Here is a 21724-nt window from a genome sequence, read left to right as displayed (position 1 = left end):
TCAGTTATATAATTTAAATTGGTCAAACTTATTACTCAAAAAAATATATCTTAAAAGACCTATAAATTATTTAGAGTGCCTTTTTTGATGTTAAGCTTCCTAGTTCAGTCAGAAAACTTACTGAAGTTGTCACATGCTACTATGGTGTCAAATTCTGCTCTAAGATCTGTGCAGGCATATGCCTAAAAAATAGAACTGCTAAGCCTGACAGTTTGAAAACTGAATTGGAAGATGGTAGGCTTGCAGCCTCAATTAATTCCCCAGAACAAGTATATTTCATTGTAGATCCCCCTGTGTCAAGTTGTTGTGGGTTTTTTTTTTAGAGAAGTTTAAGTCCAGGTACGGAATGATTAGCATGTAATTATCTGAAAAGCCTCAGGTCTTTAGGCAATCTAGTAAGCATGAATTACTGCAAGCCCTTAGCTAAAACAGCTTGTATAAAAGTCTGTGTGCTGCAGATATGTAACCAGTAGGAAATGGTTGTCCGATTGCATGAATTTTACACATCTTCCAGCTTTCTAACTGATCTGAATGCCACGTCTCATGCTCAGAGGCATCTTGCATACAAAACTTACGATACACAGAAGAAAAAAATTAGCTCATTCATCTGTGTAATTGTACACATTTGGTAGATTAGCAAACAATTACATTCTTCATTAATTAATCATGCCAGATCATGATATGTTCACCATGGCTATGAACCAGTTCATTCTTATTACAACTACAGCTGGGAATAAATCAGGCCGTGGTTTGTTTTGAGTTTCCAGCAGTGGTATGTTTCTTGGAGATAGACCGAGCCTTGTTGCAATTTTCTACAAACCAGTATCAGGACAAAGAGCCATGGGAAAACATATTCTTAACAGTCTGAAGGAAACCTAACTGCTTTTCCACCATCAGGTGAGACTGACTTAGATCCCATTTTACCCTTCAATCAAAAAGCATGTAAGTAACTCCATATTTAATGGAAACACTCATGTGACTAAAAGCATCCATAGGATTATGTGACTGTTGGATTTACCATGCATAAAAAAAAGCTTTGATAACATGTTAATATATTTATTAGTACATATATTCACATAGAAAATTAAATTTAGATTATCATATAAAAGCTATAAATTCTGTTTATAAAATCAATTTGGTATGGGCACGTTTAAAGTATGTGGACAGTACTTTGAAACATACCGAAAGATTCACGAGAAAAAAAAATGCATACATTTGGGGTTTTTTGTTAGATACCACATGCAAAAGAAAAATCTACCTTTAAATTTTCATAGTACTTGAAATTAAGATGTAATGCAGAACAGATTTCCTATTGAATACCACTGTAAATGCAAGGAAAAGAAATGGGTAACAGTACATTATAAAAGTAAAAAGGGCACAGTACAACCAACCACAGATTGATGTTATTTAATACTATTATGATAGAGAAAGAAGTAGGTTTACAAACTTACCCTCATCTTTGCACATGCATCCTGTGTTGACTCTGTGCCTCTTAACTCTTTTACCAGCATAGAACCTAAATACTAAAACAAAAATCCATTGAACTTACTTTAACTCAAATTCCAGAACAGACAAACATCTGCAGAAATGCACTAAAAATGCTTTAAAAAGCCTACTTGTAGCAGTCAACTTAATATATTATTTTAGAGTTTTTTTACTCTGCAGTTCTTTGATAAATTATTTAAACCAATGCATTAATCAACCTACCAAACAAGAATGCACAGCAACAAGTGTATTGAATCAGCTTGTGTCTTTTGAAACAATATCTGAAAGTCTCCTAGTTTTAGTCACTCAAACAATGAGGAAATACTACAGAATCCATCTTAAAAAAAGTCATTTGAATAAAAAACGGAGAATCTGCTTTTTTTAGCTGCCATCTGCTGATCTCCTATTGTTATGTCTGCAATCACGTGGATGTGAAGGGCAGCAGCAATCTTAACCTCACCGTACTCAATCTGTAACTAATTTACGCGCAAATAGCAGAGCCCAACGTCAGCAAACAGAGAAAATAAATCTATACTAAGACTAGCTTAGACCATTATTTCTTCCTAAGGAAAGGCTGACCCTGAACTATTATTTTAAAGCCTTTACTGATCTGGAGGAGGGCTGGGTGAGAGGAAGCAGAAGGGTGCTGTGTCCTGGCTCAGCTCACTGAAAGCCTCCATGCCCTCAGAGGAGCCTGCTCCTCTCCAAGGGCAGTGAGTGCCTCACCAAAACAGGCCCCTTCCTACAGGTCTTTCCCTCACTTTGTCACTTGCTGGCACATGCAGCTTGAGCCCTCCTGCACCCTGGCAGCAGGCTCTGCTTCTCTGGATTTGTTTGTCTGGGGTCTCAGTACTCCTCTATGCCACGTTTGGATGGTGCAAATGGGATGTTTCTGTATTTCTGTATGATGTCACATACAAGTCGGGCTTAACTGAGGAGAGAGGACAGCAAGTCACCCCTCACCTGCTCCTCCCCAGGCACAGAGATGTCTCTCTCTGTATCCTCACTGCAGCACAAGGCCATGGCTTCTCCCAGGTCTCCAATCCTAAGTGAGGCAACACAGGAGCTGAAGAGAAGCCACTGTGGGCAGGAGCCTTTTCCCAGAGGATGCTGCAGACCATCACCACTGCCTGACCTTTTTCATTCTACCACACTGACTCCCCTTGGAAACAGCCTAAACTGACCCAATCAGTTCGTGAACCAGCTTCAGCTTAGACAAGAACCTATCAAAAAGAACTTCAGTTACAGCCGAACGCAAGCTGGATCTGAACAGAGAATGTACTGGTTCAATTCTCCGGTCTCCTGACCTAAACTGAGATATTTTCTTTAAAGCCTTCACTTCACACTGTGTACTGCAGGAGTCTCTGACCTGCAAGAAAATGCATAAATATTTCAATGTAGACAGTAGCCAACATGTCAATTAGTGAGAAACACTTTATAGGGCATTATAGATGGAACAGTGAGCAACACCAACACTACCAGACAAGCACATACAGAAAGGAATGAATGAAGGGCATTCTTGGAGGACTGCACATGTAAAAGATTCATAAACCCAGCAGCTGTGAGTCCAGCTGGGGGCTCGATGGTGACGTGAATAGGGCTTTGGGCATTAATTTGGTGGGACAGCTTGACATCGCCCTTGAAGAAAAACAATAAATGTAAAGCAAACTCGAAAATTAGAAAATTAAAAGTGTATTGAGTTGAACTGTATTCTTTTCTGGATCCTGCTGTCTGACACTTTTGGCATCCTGTGCAGGTTGCAAGTAATTTCTTCAATTTTTTTAATTTTCTTATTTTTTTATGGACTACAATACAACAAATTATTTTTTCCTTGAAAGATACCAGTTTGTCAGGTACCAGGGTAAAAAAATTAGTGCTTTGAGCTCACAACAGAACAAGAGGAAGAAAGAGAAGAGATGGGTAGCTCCCGTCCCATCTGCACAGCAGCAAAAAGTCTCAGCTGAAGGCATTCAGAAATGCTTCCCAGGGAGGACTGTGGAATAGACAAACAAATCAGAGGTACCGTCCAATTTAGTTCTCAGAAAAATCTGAAACTCTAGGAGGGAATTTTGCTTCCCTTTGACTTGCTGTGCTTTTGGAAATGTTCCTTTTTAAATACTGAGAGCACACGGGAGCAATGCAGAGAACATCCAACAGTTTAACTGAGTGATGTGGCATACAGTGAAAGCTGCACCCATTATAACTTACAAGCCGGGGTTTTACTCTGTAAGGCTCAGGTCAATACAGCTCAGCGAGCTGAAACAAAGCAGTGACACATGGTCCTTTGGAAAGGAAGGTGTTTCCTTAATCACCAGTAACTTAGATATTCATGGTCATTTCAACTTCATTTCTTTAATGATCCATATGCCTTCCAATCTATTACAAGGTGACATGCTGGATCATGCAATAAGATTCAAGGCACTCATTCTCACTTTATTGAAAACTAGGAAAAATATTTAAAGAACTAGAAGCTTCCTTTTCAATTTGAGGTGAGCAAGGAGGTTTTGAATAGTAGGTGAGCTGGTCTTTGACCTTGACTTGCTGAGTAAGGCAGAGGTTCTAGTTACTGTCCAAGGACAGTCACTGCATTCACGGCAATTTCTACCCAATGAAGGTCTGATGGAAGATACAGATGTACTCCAGTGAAACAGGCCTGTAACACCCCTTCTGCCCTTGCTCAGTGAGAGCCAGGCTCTGTCTCACTTGTGTTTAGTCTCTAATTCCTGCCTTTCCAGATATGCTTTAAAAGAGGTGCAGCAGCCTCCAACTCTCCTCCAAAATACAGCTGTATTTGATAAACAGAGCATTATCCTAAAAGTACTAGAGATCTTAACCCCTTCAGGTGAAGAGGATCTCAACACCATGTCCTGGACCAGGGGTTAACCCTTAGCTATTACGTTAAAGGCACTGCAACTACTGAGCCCCTTTCCTTTGTACAGTAAGTCAGCCTTACTTCATTAGGGCCACCTCCAAAGAGAACGCACAGTGGTCTGGCAAGCCCCTTCAGCAACTTTAACAATGCTTTTCAGCGAAGTTGGAGCAGGAAATGTTAGCATTTAAAGAGGTGAGCTGAGGCACCTCTTCAGATCCCCAGAAGCTCCAGTCCTCCTGCCCAGGGAACTCAAGATTTCAGTTTTTAACTAAAAAAAAAAAAAAATACTTTCTGTGCTGCAGGAGGCCTTTCTCTCCTCTGCATTTATAATAGACATAAAACACTAATTGTCTTTAGCTGCAGAAGGAAGCTCTGTTTCACCAGGGATGGGAAGTGGTAATCAGCTGCAGCTAGAGGGGGGTAAAAATAAACATGCCCTGCCCTGATGGAACTGACTGCTACTGATACTTCAAGCAGCCAACAGTATGGCAGAGGTCTGAATGTGTTCTTGTCCCAGAGATGGAAAACACTGCTTCAGGATCCTGATCTTCATCTTCCCTATCTCCCTTCCCCAAAACCAAATCTATAAAATTCAGGCAAGGCAACACTTAATTAACTACTCAGAACACAGCATTGAGGTAGGCGTGAGGATCCCATATCACGCTTTATTATTCTTCCATAACTACTAGACAGGGATTTGTGACAGATGAGAAGTAGGGGTGTTTGCTCTCACTGTCACTTCTACACTTCGCCACTTACTCATAGTGTCCATTCTCTAACATTATTGCTACATGGACTGCAATATATCACAAAATTCATAGCAAAAAGTACTGTGCATCCTTGTTTCTCATTTATTACAATTAAGAGTTTTTCAGAAAAAGTGGCCTGTCTCGCTAAAAGTGACTGAAAAAATATTATAAATGGAAGTAAAACACAACAGCCTATCAAAATCCAAGATTAACATATCTACCCCAAATCAAACCACTAAAATTTATCAACACTTACAAATGCTTTATAATCACATGACTGGAAGATGAGTTTCTCTGGATGATGTTGCCAATATTGTACAGGCGTTGATGCTGTGGCTTCATTTGGAGGTCGCAAGGTAATTGAAGGCTCTCCCCAGTCTCCTGTCTGAAAATCACAGTTGTTCAAGATATTAGAGTATGTGCAGGCAAATTAGCTACAAAATAGACCTCCACTGTTGTGCTCAATTAACAAGAATTTATTTTCTACGCACAGAGCCATGTTACTAAAATAAGGGAACACAACTCCTACAATATTTTTCATGATTTAATTTATAATCCGAAATCATCTACTGTAGTGTTTAATGAGGCTTTAATTAAATCTATTTGCTTTGAGAATAAAATCATTAGGCACCGGAAATATTCCTTAAAAATAAGTGTTTACAATACATATATGAGGATGAGAGCACTTGAAAAAAATCATGATATGCACAAAAATGCCTTTCACAAATTCTGCTATGTGTTTTACAAGCTTTTTTGCACAGTTAATAAGTCTTCCATTATCCGGCACATATAACTGATAATTAACTTTCCTAGATGGCTAAATAACTGAGACTTTGCTTTGAAGACTTACTATACGTTCTTCAAAAATATGAGGCATCTTTAATCTCTTTATGAATATTTACTTTGATCACCACCTCTTGATGCCTCATTGTGGAGGTAGTAACATTGCCCTTCCACATTCATGATTCTCACTGATACAGGCGATTACCTTCCTGAGCTGTCATCTCCTCTCTTTCCTCAAAGCCCTCAGAGAACACAGGTAAGACTGCACTTTGCTGCCAAATCCCTTTGCAGCACACTCTTCTCCCTTCCAATAGAGCCAATGCAGGCGTCAGTGCAGGTATGTCCCCAGCCTGGTAGTGCTGGTCTGGGTCTCACCTGCCATTGTGTGTTTTTAGTCATGGCTTTATTGGACCTGGACTGACCTCCAGGTCCTTAGGGGCTCCTTCTACCTTGCAAGCCCATGCAAAAAATAATTATTATTGAGACTATTTAGCTTTTAACTGTGATCTCTCCTACTTTTCGTTCACATGTGCCCACATCCTCAACACCAGGGATGCTGCCAAAGTATCAGCTCACTTTAACTGAAAATGACTCGTGAATGGACTCCTTCTCCTCTTCCCAACCCCTCTTCCCTCTGCCACCAGTCCCACTTCTATCCTATTCTGTCTGAACTGCCTCTGAATTGCCCTCTTCTTCCCAGTTTGTCTTTTTGCAACCACATTTCTCCTTCCTGATTCTCCTTCTTCCCCTGCTCATTTTCTCTCAAACTATTTAATGCTTTCCTATATGATTATTTCAATTTGGGTTACACTACTACTTTCTTTACCTGCACTTATCTCTGCATATTTTCTATCCATGTCATATTGTTAAAATATGTGTTGAAGATGGCAAGGAATTGTCATCAGTATTTCACACAGAATATGGCTGGAAGCTCAGACTTTTATAGCAGAAAGAAGTTATGCATCAAAAACACACAAAAAAAATCTTATCGAAGACATTCAAAGTCTGGCAAACTATCACATCTTACTAATTAAATCAGGACAGAGTAAACAAAACAAGTACATCATTTTCATGTGTCACAAAATAACAAAATGACACGCATTTGCACAGCTCTGCAATGAAAAGCAATAGATAAATCTGGAAACATCAACATTACCCTGCCAATATGGTAACGTCAAGCAAGTCGAACCTAGTTACTGTTGACACCATTAGCACATCTACCAATTACACAGTAGTGTAATTTCTGTCTTGCCCAGTTAAGTTGCCTATATGCCATGGGTATGACTTCAGCCTTAGATTTTGAAAAGAAAGCAGCAGAAGCAATTGCTCCAATTTTTCGCATGTACAAAAACCTTCTATCATATTTAATCTGAAGTGGGAGGTTGATTTCTTTAAGAAGCAGTTCTCCTTATAAAATAAGGTTTCCATCATATTACAATGGGCAAGGATCTGCATCCTTGTTATTAGTGGAGTCTGTCTTTGACAACAAGAGAAGATGGATTGCACCCATCACAAATTCTCACAGCATGCTCAGCTGTCACTTATGAACTGTGCAAGGCCACAGCTAACAGACCACTTGAAATAGTCCTTTTTTTTTTTTCCCTAATAAAGATACACTCCTGCACGTTCTGTGTAAGGAACCAGAGCTTGGGAGGTCATCATGGCTAGGCTTCGTCAACGAAGATTTGGGAAAGGCTCTATCCACATTTGTTACAAGCACGCTGGTGGCTAATAAGGCCAATACGAGATAGACATGTCCGTTTGCAAAAGGCACAGCAGAAAGACTCCTTAGGTGGTATATTCTGCTTGGGAGGTAGATCCTATCCATTTAGCAAAAGGCTACTATGATGGAACACAGGTAAATTTAGGACAGAAAAGCTACAAAAGTACATCTTGTGACCACTGGTCTGTTCACTCAGGAAGCACGGGGATGGCTGTGCTATGTTCTACTGAACAAGTGACCGGGGGTAGTGCTCCAAACCCTCCCGTTGCACTGCTCAGCAGGTGGCTTCCCTACATATAGAAAAGGGATGGTATGGACAAATTAAGCAGGGTGTAAGTAAGGAATAAAATGAGTACATAATTCTACAGTTTGTCTCCCTTTTGCACAGATAGTATGAAAAGCATGGAGAAATGCATTTCTTCTGTCTGTAAATAAAAGGGTAGTAAAAGAGGAACAGTGATAACCTCTTGTTTTGGTTCAATTTTATAAAGGAAAAATAATCACGAGGAAATGAGAAATAATCTTCAACTAGGCTAATAAAACTACTGTATGAGACACTTGGAGAGGGACTGTGTGGAGACCACTTGTTTGTATCCATTAATTGCTCTATAATCATCCTAGTACCCACTCCTTTTAAATTAGACAAAACTGAATTGCCAAGATTTCTATACTTTTCTCTAGGATGTTCTAAACAGGCAATAGAGCTGAGGTTAGAGGAACGCAGGGACACAGGATTTCTGCTGTTCCCGACAGACCACTGCACCTGGAGAGCTTTCATGTATTTCAGCATGTCTTGTAGAGGGAGCAGCTACTAAGAAAAGTTGCATAAAATTAAACATCATAGGTATAGATTTTTTTTTTTTTCAGGAAAGAAAAGCTTTTAAACAAGATTTAGACAGCTGAATACATTAAAAACCTGTGTCTAAAAACCTCGACAGAAAGAAAGGGAGTTCCTCAGCTGACTGAGTCTAGTCAGATTCTGAAATTCTGAGATTTAGGATATCATGATGGCAGTTGACTTCAGGTAAAATACAAAACAGGACCATCTTCGACCTAGAGAAGACTTGAAACAACAAGGCTCAAGTCTGGGATAGAAAAATATAAATTACTAGTAGTCCTAACTCCAAGGAATTGATGTGGAACAATTCATGGGTGATGTATTGAGATTCAGGTCCTTCACCTAATACACTTTCAAGCAGTACAGAAATGTTCAGAAATTGCCATGGAAGACCAACTATAATGTTTGATTTAAATATTAAAAATAGATATGCTAGGATAAGGATTTTCTGGTTTGAATATTTAATTTGCAATTATAAGAAATAATCAAACATTTAAGCTTATGTATTTTTTATCACACAATATACAGATGGAGATTTTTATCTCTCTGATGAAGTAGAAAGGCAAGAGATAATTTATTCCCCATCTAACTTTACAGCTCATCAGACATCTGTGCAATTTGTCATATGGTTTTTGCTGTACTGCTTGTGGTTTAGTATTCTAATGTCCCCATGTCTTTAACCAGCACCTTTCCTGTCTTTGGCCTCTTCCAACTTGAAAAAGAATATTTTTTGCAGATAAAGAATTTATAATCAGAAAATGGTCTCAAGTCAGGTGCCAGAGTGGTAAGGATTCAATCCTTTTACAGGGACAACCTTAAAGACCAATATCTTGTGCTCTTGCAGTGCTTTCTAACCCTGAAAATCAGCAGATGTGCTTTACAAAGGGTCAGATGCTTGATGTCAAATGAGCTACAGAGGCAGATCACAACTATTAAATGTTTTTGGTTTTTTACAGTTGTTGCACATTTTCCTATCTCATCCCATTTTCTGAGAAGCATATTTGACTCATATTGAAGGTACCTGGATGCAGAGGTAGTCACAGATAAGAAGTAACCTCAATACAATTTTATAAAAATCTAACACCTCCCTCGTCTTTTTATAAAAATGTCAAGTTAAAACCCCTCCATGCTTCAAGGAAGAAAAAAACCAAAAAAGCCTGCTTTTGAGTGGTTTGAATGTAGTTATTTTTAACAAGAACCATATCTTATAACTTTTCACCTGTTTTTTTCATGCCTGGTTATGGTAACATGCATTAGTCACCATGACAACAACAAATTGGAGCACGCATGGATACAACACTTCTGGCTGAAAAATTAATAATTTTCTCCCTGTAAAAATTTTAAATGCTCTGCAGACCAGTCAAATCCTCATTGTTTCCTTATGTGTTAGTTCCTAGACTGAGAGGAATTTTTTAAGCTCCTTATATTTTTGGCTCTTGAAATAATGGGAACAGGGTTATGGTGTACTTAGATTTTAAAAACTTCTAAAGCTTGGTAGTCAAAACGTTCCCTCTTCGGTAGAAATGTTCCAAGGAGGCATGGCAAAAATCAGGAGAAATCTACAGCTCCCCTGAAATACTCTGCTGAACAACAGGCTGTCATCCTTACCACACTGCAATATGGATCACCAGGATCACATGCACAGCCTTTGTGACTGTCACAGAAGTGATAAAAACTCAGGGCACCATCAGCATTACCTCTAATTCCCCCAAAGGTGACTCTGTAAACACAGCGTGTACCTCAGCTGGGCAAAGCCTATGGGCTGACACAGAAAGGGCAGCACAACACACCGTGGGGGTGAAACTGTGCAAACCGAGCTGTTTACACGGTTTCCCGCTTTGGAAAAGTGAGTGAACGAAAACATCAGGAACAGAAGTCAAAGCTCCCCCTGAGCGAGACTGTTGCTGGCAATGCCCCCACGTCCTGTATGTATGTACACCATACAGCCAACATATGCTAACCACATGGCACGACACACGGATGTGCGCACACATAATCCTCAAGGAGGGCAGACAAGTTACAAACTTTTGTTACCATTTCAGCGACATGACACCCGTAGATAACACCAAGGCAACAGACTGTACATCCAAAGAATGACAACATAGCCATTTATTACTGTATCTTACATTATGAACCTGATGAATCGATGAGAATGGATATCCTGCATTCTGGTTGGTCCAGATCTCACAGACCGAAGACTGCTAATATAAACAGAAAACTGTATCTCATCTTGTAAATATTAATGCACTGCAACTGCCAAAAGGCAAGAATAATTAAGAAAAGGCTTGCAATAATATTAAAGAAGGAAGTAAAATAGCTGTTAAATGTAATTTTATTTATTTGCTGACAAAATATTTTTGGACTGGTTGGAAAGACGCATAGCTTATTCAGAGACTCTAGAAGAGGTTTCAGACTGTGAGTACAAGAAAACAATTTAGTCAGAAATACTTGTGAGATAAAGTTATGCAGGCATAAACAGAAAACACAGAGAGCAGAAGAAATACTGGTTACTTTCAGGTTTTGGCAGGGAAGAAGTTTGAAGTCAACATCCTGATTAAGTTTTGAGACTTAAATCTCTCTCTGTTGGAGACTTTCACAGGTAGGGGAAGGGAAAAATCTGGCAAGACAATCAACAGAAAAAATATGTTTTCTCTGTAACAATTACCAGAAAAGAATGCATTGCAATCAAGTGAAGCAGCTGCCCACCATCTCCTTCCAACAACAAGTCCTTTGCATTCAAAGATACAGATAATATTACCTTTGGTATTGACCATGACCCCAAAGCGTAAATGAAAGGTTTCAGTCTACCTTCTACATTATTGTACAGAATCTGTAATAGCAAAGCAAAGTCAGCATACTGTAGCATCTCTAGCAAAAGCAACAGGCAAGCACGGCATTCAACCAGCATCTTTTATATATTTCCTTGTTTGGACACTCATCAAGAAAGCATCTGTGACACCTCAGCAAACGCTAAGATAACATTTTACAGTAGCCAGGCAACTAAAACAAAGCATCAGACATAGGATCTGCCCACGCTATCTTCAGCAGGCAGCAACAAAAAGCAATCAACAGACATGAAAAATGCAACTGCAGTATCCAGAATAGATAGCAATTAATATATAAGTAATTTAACAACAGCAGGAATGTGCATTGCTGGTTCTCGTCAGCAGCGGTAGCAGGAATCTAGCACCAATGTTCAAAACAACCCGAAAAAGTGCAACTTTTCTTAAAACATGGCTCTTGCTCTTACCTTTTGTAGCCGGCAACCTGGCTGCCTGGCTGGTGACAGACTAGGTTATCAATTCTGGTTACTGCCAGGGAAGCCTGGCATCCTCTGGCCTGACTAAAAAGCACTGCCAGACAGACTGGTGGCTGCCTAATGTTGTTAATAGTCCCTTATTTCCTTCATGATCTGAAATGCATGAGCACAAATCCCTTCCTCCAGCTTTAGTAATTCTTAAACTTTCATGTATCTGGTTAATTTCATCTCCCTCATCTTGCTTTTGAAGTTATTTGCTTCTCCTTTGTGAGATGCAGGGCTCTATGTTTTGATAGCATTAGATAATAAAAACTTTGATTTTTGCTCAGTCTTCTTCCCCATCTTCTGCAACTTGCTACAAAACAGTCCTCCTCCACGTGATGAACAAACAGTCTCAGTGCAAGGTCACCAGCAAACAGTGCTGCAGCTACTTCTGCTGTGCCATCATTAGAACAGTGCACTAGTTGGTACTAATGACATTTTTTTGTGTATGTCAAGCAAACTGACTTCTGGATGCTCTGGCCATGCTCACTGCTGTGATGCCTACCTTTGTTTGCCTGGGGATGAGAAGATTCCTGAATAGGAATCGATGGCAGAAGCTTGTGCCTTCGCTTTTCAAGAGAAGAGTAAAGAGAAGGCATTTCCATGCCAGATGAAGCATACTCAAGCATCTGGTAATCAAGAAGACTTATTGCAGTGCTATTTGGACACACTCACTGAGGTCCTGAAAGCAGCAAGGTATGGCAGCAGGGTACTGTATGTTGGCAGATGTTTTATTTCTTCCCAGCACTGGCATGGAGTTGCCATGACACCATCACATTGTGCAGCTGCTTCTCACCATCTTGATATTCCTAAGACAAAAGTGTGTCCTTAAATCCTGCCCCTCTCAAGGCCTTACCTTTAAGGATTGGTGTGGGGCCTCAGCCAGATCAGCCGTGAGCTGGAGCAGCAGCGGCGTGTGGGGATCTCCCAGCAGAGCTGCCATAGCAGTCCTGCCGTGCTGCGGCACCTAAAGCTATAAATACACTGGGTACATCTGTCAGCTGCTTGGGTGCTAACTCAGGGACAGGTAACACAACACTGTAGTAAGTGTGGGCACAGCCTTTAAGTTGCTCCATTTAAAAAGAGGGCAGGCAATAAATTTTTTTACACATGTCAATAGTACCCATCCTGCCTCTCCCTCCCCAGCTCATCTTCTCCTAGATGAAGACACAGAGGTTAGGGCACTTTCCCCAGGAACTGGGGACTCTTGATTTCATGCCCTTCTCTGACTGAGGGGACTCACACCTATGTTATTTCACCTTTCTCTTTCAAAGGTTAAAACACCCGCAGAAGGCAGGCTGTCTTCAACCCCTTTTATAAATGGCGGGAAGTCCTTCTAATTAATTCTTTAGGGAAAGAAGAGTGCCCAAGATGTTTGGAAGCACTCACATATGAGAGACAAGTTTTGGGTCCAGGTCTCTGCTTCAAGAACTGTGGAAATGAACTACCCCCATCAGACAGACCTACCCCCAGAATTAAAGGTTTTGAGGATCTAGGCTTAAGCTAAATCATCTTTAAATACCGGTGACTTGATTTATTAAATCAACAATAAATCAAACAGACCAGCAGAAACAGAATTTCCCATGAGTGTATGAATGCCCAGTCTGAAGGGCAGCAGTGCAAAACTCATGACTCTGTTTTGCACTCGTTATTGTTTGAATGACTGAGGTACTGGAATGCAGTACAGAAGGAACATTAATTTTATGGATGGTAACAAATTCAAATTCAGAAATCAACCTTTTCCTTGCACCATTGTAAAAATATTTAGCATTTACTACATACGTATTTTATATCTTCAAAGTGCTTAAAATTTTTAATGAATTATGAAATCCCCAAAAGAAGTACTCAAAGTTACATATCCCTGTGCTGAAGAGGAAAGAACCAAGGAAAGGAAAAAGGTTAAGTGAGTATCTGAGGCCAGAAACTTGGCAGTAGGAGGAATAATGGAGAGTAGGCTTCAAACACTCACAATTTTCAGCTCCCAAAACATATGCTCTCAAAAAACAGGTAAAAAATTCAATCTGTGCATACATTTCTACCATAACAAACACAAATACACTTGGGGCACCTAATACCACTGACACAAAGGTTATGTGAAAAAGGGTTTAACAAAGAATATTTTCCTAAGTAATATGGTAAAGATGAGCAAAGAAATAGCATCTGCTATTGTCTGGTTAGTATCAAACATGCCATTATCTTAATACTTCTCAAAAGATAAATGCTTATAAGTAACATGACAACAAGACTCTGCCATCATACTGTTTTTGTGGTGTCCCATGCATGAGAGATTTCCCCATCTGGTCATGGCGGGACATGACTCTGACAGGCGGGATGGGCAAAGGAAGGGAGAAGGTCTCACAAAGTGAATAGAGTTACCCAAGGAGAACTTTAGGCTTCCTCCTAATAGACAAGGAAAACTTGGCTGGTAATCTCAAGAAAGAAAGAAACCATAAGATTGTTCATAGAAATTATATGCTTTCTAAGGAGAGGAGGAACAGGAGCTGCGTGGAAGGAGTCCAGAAGTATTCATTACAGCTCAGTGAATTTCACTCGATGGCACTTTAGGAGATGTCAAGGATTTACCTAAATTAGGAGCAATTATCCTTGAAAGTCATAGAAAATACTGAAAGGACCAAAGAAGGGCTAAAAGAATATTTAAGATGTGACAGAAGAAAGACTCAGAAACTTATAGGCAGCCCAACTGCAGGGACCAGCAAGTGACTAGAAACTGTTTCAAAATCCAGCCACCATCCCCCGATTCTCATGACCTTCTGCCATTACTCCTGGTCATCTGAAATAAACACTCAGAAATACATGTATGCATGTGCGTATATTTACATCTATGCATCCATTATCAAGAATAACAAAGAAAAAGTGTAATATTGCCTGCCATGTGTTACCAAGACAGCTTCTATGAGCCAAGAAAAATTCAAGATGTTTATAATGAGGTTCCTCAGTATGTATCATCTCAGATCAAATTTTCTTCTTTGTTGGAAAACTAGCCAATTAAATCAGTGGCATCAAGGAGAAGTACTGCAAGACTTGGACACTGATGCAATAACATATGAACAACTCCCATACACAAATTTAGCCTGAATCAAATGCAGTGGTTGCACAAGAAGTTGAAATTCACCTTTTGAGAATAATTATTGGTATTTAAGCACAAATGGACTGGAATATGCCAAGGCAATCTGCAAGGACCTGCTCCATGCTGTGGCCTGGAGAAGTGCCAAGGCTAAGGAGGATCCAGAAGTGAGGGACTTTTCAGAATGCGGTAAGAACTGAAAATGGATCTAATGAACTACAGAAAGTCAGATAAAATTCCGTAGGATTACATACAGATATAAAATAGCAAACAAATTAGCAGAGTGATTTAGGTTGCAACAGGACAAAGAAGATCTGAAAGTTTCAGTATACCTCAAATTAAATAAGGTCAGTCTTTAAAAAGAAAAAGGAAATAAATCACAAGATAATTCATGCTGTAAGGGAGCTCAGGAAATCTCCATTCCAACTCCAGCTCAAGGCAGGAGCAGCTGTGAGATGGGACCAGATTGCTCAGGGCTTCATCCAGTCAAGTCTTGAAAACCATCGAGGACAGAGACTGGGCAGACTCTGTGAGCAACTTGTTCCCCTGCTTGCCTGTCTGCATTGGGAGGAAATTTCTCTTGGCATCCAGTCAGTGTCTCTCCACTTTCAGTTTTAGTACCCAAAGTCACCTCTTCTCCAGCCAGCCCTGGTTGTCCAGCCTCTCCTGGGAGGGCAACTGCTTCAGCTCCCAACTATCTTGGTGGCCCTTTGCTGAATTTCCCTCTCCTAAATAAAAAAACCCAGGTATTCAATAAAAGTAGCCATATGAGGCAGCCACCAGTGAGGTCTCACATGGGGTGGCATCCAGTTTTAGCCACTGCAGTGTAAGGAGGGAGTCCAGGAGAGAGTGACAACAACAAACAGAAGTCTAGAAAACACCAGGGCGTGGGTCTGGTTAGGAAAATGTAGGCACTAATGATTTATTCAGCCCTGTGCTAGTCTGAGTAGAGGTTGTGGGTGACTCCTGATCTTCTGCTGCCTTTTCCACCTCTCCTCAGCAAGGTCACCCTCTCACACTTCCATATGGTAGTGATGGTGCACAGGGAGAAGAGGAGCTGCTGAAAGCAACCTCTGGGCTTATTCCCCCGCTGCCTCTTCCTCTGTGTCTCACCACAGAACCCAGCCTCGGAAAACTGCTCCCACCAACCAGTGCTGCAGCTCCAGTGAGGCACAAGGAGAGAGAAACAGCAGCAAACCCCACTCTCCTGATGCGCATAATCTAACTTGCTAACTCAGTCTAGCTCCAGAAATGAGGATAATTTTGGATTAAATCCCAGAAAAATCAGTCTTGGTATGGCGAAAAAACTTTTAAGGTGCAACAGCCGAAATAAACAAATGAAAATTGGATCAATGGGGTTGTCTGGCCACTTTTGTAACTGTAACTCCAAAAGTTTTAGGACCAGGGGAGAGCAGTTGTGCCATCTAAATAGATGCTGCTTCCCTGAATGTTCCCAAGGCTCTGGGGAGAGCTTGCCTTACCAGCAGGAATAACTGCAAATCCTCCTTCAAAAACAAGATCTTGAGAGATGGAGAGTGAAATTTGTACTTCTTTTAGAGAAGCAGAAACTCAAAATACCACTTCTTATTAGAGGAGTCACATGCTTTGCACTGGTATATTTCTTTTGCTCCTTCTGAAAATACTTCACATGAAAATTTCTGTAAAATCACCACCCTCTTTGGACTGGCTGTCTTGCAGGCAGGCAGTGCATGACAGACATGAGCAGCAACACCACACTCCAAGTCAGTGCACCCAGTGAGGTTTCACAAGAAGGTGCATGCCATGGCCAGCACACCCAGGGAAGGAGGCGACTGACCCAGGACCACAGCAAGCCTGCAGACTGTCCTCTCCTGTCTGTGTCAGGGTGAGAAGCAAAGCCTCTTCCTGCACTAGGGTGGATGCTGTAGGTCCCATACACCTCCACCTCCTGCTCCACACAGAGTCATACTTTCCACTTACTTCTCTGATGAGAAAAGCCTAATCACAGAGGTATGCTTCTCTCTCACCCAGCCAACACCCTCCTTCACATGATAGCCATCTTTTCCTCAGGCAGCTGTTCGCTGTTCTCAACCTGATCAAGCAGACCAGGAGCTGGGCTCCTGCTAGGGAGGACAGAACGAGGGCTTTCCCTGGGGTTTGTCAAGGTTATAACTGCACTGACTGGCTTAGAGAGGTGCAGCTTTACAGTCGCAGTTCTGGCTTCATGACTCCTACTGGGCAGCCAAGCTTCTTCTCATTGAAACACCCCTTCTGCTGGTACTGCCATCTACCAGTGTGCCACAGCCTCTTAACCTTGCACAGAGGATATAAACTTCTGGACAAACACCAGTGAAGATTATGAGACTTTAATCCCTGAACATTAGGTACACGTATCTATATTTTTGCCAACACTCCCCCTCAAACAACAAAAACAGAAGAGCACCCCAAACTCTAAGTACAGCTTTTTTTCCAGGAGCTCAAAAATTTAAATATTAGATATTAAACTTCAGTTTTCATACAACCTTTTCAGTGTAGAGCCTCTAGTTCACAATACTGAGTGTGAAAAACAGTAAATTAATTAAGAACATCTGTCCTCTTCTTGATGTAGTATTTATGGCTTTAGTTTGGATATTAATACTGAATATAGAAACAGCTTCCTTAATTCTATATGCTGAAGCAGCATGTAGGTATAATCCACATGACATGACTTCAGTTCCTAAATGTTAGCTTCTGTAACATTCATGAAAAAATTCTATCTTTCTATTCAAGTAGAAATTAGGTAGATTTTTTTATAATGTCTTTATCAGTTTACCTGTCCATTGCCCAGAGAAGTAGTGGATGCCCCATCCATGGAAGTGTTCAAGTGTTGGACAGGGGCTCTGAGCAATCTGGTCTAGTGGAAGGTGTCCCTGCCCATGGCAGGGGCGTTGGAACTAGATGATCTTCAAGGTCCCTTCCAACCCAATTGTGGTTCTATGATTCTATGAAATACACAATACTGAAAATTTGCTGAAATGTGCAGCTCAAGATACAGCTGTCTATAGCATTAGCATCTATGGGAATTACAAAGACAACGGCTAGCAACATCTATACCGTACAACTGATTCAGTTGAGCATTTTTCTTTTGAAGTTAAATTCAAGGTCATCGCAGTTCAGTCATCTTTCCATATTGAACAAAAAGCACCTAAAATATGAACCATAGAGCATTTTATTTGGATTTTACATATTTGTTTCTAAAATAGCTGTCTATTTATCCTCACAACATCCACTATTTTATGCTTTTAAAAAAATGTAAATAAGAAACCTTAGAAGTAAAAAGACAATGAATCTAGACAATGATATTTTTGTATTTATTGCTTTGTAAATCGACTAGTAAAGAATTCTGTTATTTGAAGAGTAATTTCAACCACTGATAAAAACCATACTTCATTGTTGCTTAGATAATCTCATTTTACACAATGGTATTCTCTTGGGCATGTTTTCCTTCATTCAAAGTAATCATTAAATCCTTCCAAAGCAAAGAAGGAGACAGAAAAACAAACAGGAAACAAGTAAATAAAAAAAAATCACACTGTGATTTAAAGGTTACAAAACTAAAGGTGAGTTCTTTATTTTCAGCTCCTTCAAACTTTCTGTGTCACCTTACTCAACCTGAAACATCCCTATATCTCAGTTTTCTTAGTTGTAAAATGGAAAACATGATTTTAAACCACACAATCCTACAGTGCACTGGAAATACAAATTCACTAGTATCTGTGAAGTATTTGGAAGATATTATTGAGTTGAAGGTATTATTTCAGAAAGAAGCAACATTATTTCAAAATTTTAATATAAATCTGCCTTTACTAATTCTGTCCTTTGTATTTATTACACTTTTCCTCTACTGTAGATAGAAGATCTATTGTACTAAATCCATTTAAATGATTGTTCCCTGTATATCAATCCTAACCCAGCAATGAATTATTACATCTTACAAAATAATGTTAAATGCAGAATCCCAACAATCAGGATAGCTTTACTTCAAACTTGAACTTACTTTGCAGTCATTACAGTGACATTACACAAGCTATCTTGTGTTTTAAGAAAAAAAAAAGGGAAAAAAAAAAAGAGTCCTCAGACCATGGGACCGAAGAATCAAGAAAGGCTTTCAAAATCAAGTCTGAGTTCAGCATCTCTGTGAAAGAACTTCTTCTGCCTGCGAACAATTTTTCCAATCCCCTGAGACCTTAAAAGATCTCTTCCTTCCATCAAAGCCCACTGCGGTGCTCCCCATACGGGCCACAACTCAGAGGCAGACACTGGCTGGAGCTTTCCCCAGAACCCTAGAGGTACTTGCCCACTGCCTCCCAAAATGACAGACCTCTTCCATCTCGGGGTGCACTGCAGGTTCAGCACCATGGGGAGAGTGTGCATCAGCATCACGGCGATGCCTGTCCCAGCTCATCTTCTGTGTGGGCAGGGTGCTTCCCACACCTCCCTAACTGCCTGCCACAGGAAAGGTGGTTTTGACCCTTGGTCCTGGCTAGGGGCAGGGTGCAGTGCTCTGAACATCATGGCAAGAGGTCTTATGGACCTCTTTTAGCCACGGTGGCTAAAAACACCATATGTCACTGGCCGGCGCAATAAACAGTCACAGCCTTGGGGCTGGCAGTCTGGAATACGCCTGCAGCTAGTACCTAAAGCTTCTCTGCTGCCTAGAGAATTGCAAATCCTAAAGACGTGACATTTTAACTGGTGTATTTTAATGAACTTAGCTATGATTCCTTTCAATCTCCAAAGTTCTTCCCTGTAAATCATTTCAGGGGTGAATGAAGAGCCCAAGCCCTTCGATGGGACGCGTCCTATTGATTTTGGTTCCAAAGAACTCAGGATTGGTCTGTATGATTTAATTTCTATTTTAAAGGTTTAGGTAATCTTAAGAACAACCTCAGCTATTTTAAACCACGTTAATTTGATCATACTAACCTACAGTTTGCAGGCTCAGAATTCAACATCCACAGTCAATGATGACTCAGACTACTCATTCCTTTCTGCATTTTTTTTCTCCTTTTTTTTTTTTTTTGAAAATAAGCCATCTCACAACCTTCTGTATTACTATTTTGGCAGTTGTGATTTATACAACCAGATATCAAAGACTTTCAAAGCTGGATGACCAACTGGAGGGTTCGATGACTGAATCTATTCCAGTGGAGAATCTAAATTGGTTAGACTCATTGTTTATATCAGGATTTTCCCCTCTTAGGTCACAAACAGTCTGCTAGGGAACTGCGAATGAAGGTACAATGCTGGCCTTGAGACAGAACCACCCACATGAAGTAAATTTAAATCAGTGCTTCCTCCAGGAAACAAAGTGTTATATTACTTACAATCAGATCTGATTATGGTTTAGGGAACTCTTTAAACCCATCTAGCAGATAAAAGGAAAACAGATTCAAACTGCTCTGCTCATAGTTTAACGATCACTGGTTGATTGATGCAAAGATCAACATGCTTGATGGTTCCTAGTAAAAGTTTAGTGAAAACACAGGTCATACTAAAGATGGAAACATCCAATCTCACCATTTCATCAAAATATCTTCAGATTTTAGATTTTAAATTGAGGCTAAAAATAGCTTTATTCTAACATTTTTGAAATAAAATCAAGTTCATGAAAGCTATACAATGAATAAGATCTCAACACTGTGTTGGCCTCTCTCTTTGAGACCATAAAAACACCCATTAATCTCATCACCAAGAACACATCAAAACCACATTCACAGCATCACAGCATACAAGACATCTTTATGCATGTTTATGTACTATAGCATCCAGTAAACATGCAGATCCACACAGCAGCATGCAAACAGCCTAGCAAAGAGAGGGCTAAGACAAAGAATATCCTCAAAGCAATTCCAATAATTCCTCTAGATCACGGTGTTTGTGAGAAGTATTCTAGCTCGAAAGCAGGTCTCGTATCAGTTCAGAAGTTGTTGTTGATCTGACACAAGCCAAAGGAACTGGCAAACTGCAAGGAGAAAGTTGCTAGATAAAAAAAACCAAAACAAAATAAAACAAACAAACACACGGAGCAGAAGGTTCATGTTAAGAATCAGCTGGATCTCCTGTATTTTCTAGAAACAATTATTTTACCTTTAATTTCAAGGGGGCTTTGGGGGAAAAGACTGAAGGAAATATAGTTCATTTTAGCAAAGCACATATTGCAAAAAATAAATTTAAGAATCTATTTTTGGGCTTGAATGGTTGAAGAAATCCCTGATTAGCCTCTTAATGGGTTGAGTCCAATTTATTGAGAATGATCACCAGAGGGAGTCATTGACTTTCCTGTTAAAGTCAAAGGGAATTTTACATACTTCAGGAATGCAGAATTTGGGGGCAGAGCTGAGAAAGACTTCAAACAGACTGGAGTTCAGGGACTAACACAAGCCACTGTTCTATGGATTTAATCTGAATCCATTTTCCCTTTTGGAGTCCCAAAGGATGACTGATATATTCCATGGTTAAGGTTAGACAGAAGGCACTGAAGTCTGTAATTCAGCAGGTACACAGTCTCATGAAAAAACAAAAACAAAAAACCCCAAAACAAAATGCAAAAAAAAAAAAAATCAACCCAAAACCCAAAACCAAAACAAATCCCAGCACTTGATTGGTTTTACAGCAGTTTGGAGTGGTGCAAATAATAACTTCTCAATTTTCTCTTTGGACATGCAACATATCACAGTCCTTCTGAAAATGCAGTATTTAACAGCACAGAGAAATCTCCAGGTATCATATATGAGAGTATGTCATACCTCTTGGTAATATCAGGACCTCAAACAGTAAAAGAAAAGAGTAAAATGGAGACAGAAAGAATTGTTAGCATGGGGTCTTTGTGTTGTTGTGGTTTGTTTGATTTTTTTGTCTTCAATATTA

General features: G+C 40.0%; 1 protein-coding gene across 9 annotated transcripts in view; it reads right to left on the bottom strand.

Moving 5' to 3' along the window:
* ANKS1B (ankyrin repeat and sterile alpha motif domain containing 1B) overlaps positions 1-21724 on the bottom strand; it is a 423271-nt gene that overhangs the window by 22385 nt on the left and 379162 nt on the right. For 5 of the 9 annotated variants that reach the window (XM_027666829.1, XM_027666799.1, XM_027666814.1 and 2 more), the window contains 3 exons: positions 10577-10651; positions 5363-5491; positions 1452-1523 (listed from right to left, as the gene is read on the bottom strand). In XM_027666829.1, coding sequence (XP_027522630.1) covers positions 1452-1523; positions 5363-5491; positions 10577-10651 — 276 coding nt within the window. The remainder of the gene's footprint in view (positions 1-1451; positions 1524-5362; positions 5492-10576; positions 10652-21724) is intronic. The other 4 variants (XM_027666806.1, XM_027666857.1, XM_027666823.1 and 1 more) reach the window with 2 other exon arrangements.

Source organism: Corapipo altera, unplaced genomic scaffold (assembly GCF_003945725.1).
Source record: "Corapipo altera isolate COAL_440 unplaced genomic scaffold, ASM394572v1 1, whole genome shotgun sequence".
Taxonomy (NCBI): domain Eukaryota; kingdom Metazoa; phylum Chordata; class Aves; order Passeriformes; family Pipridae; genus Corapipo; species Corapipo altera.
Note: the sequence above shows the minus strand (reverse complement) of the source record. Positions and strands in the feature narration are given on the sequence as shown.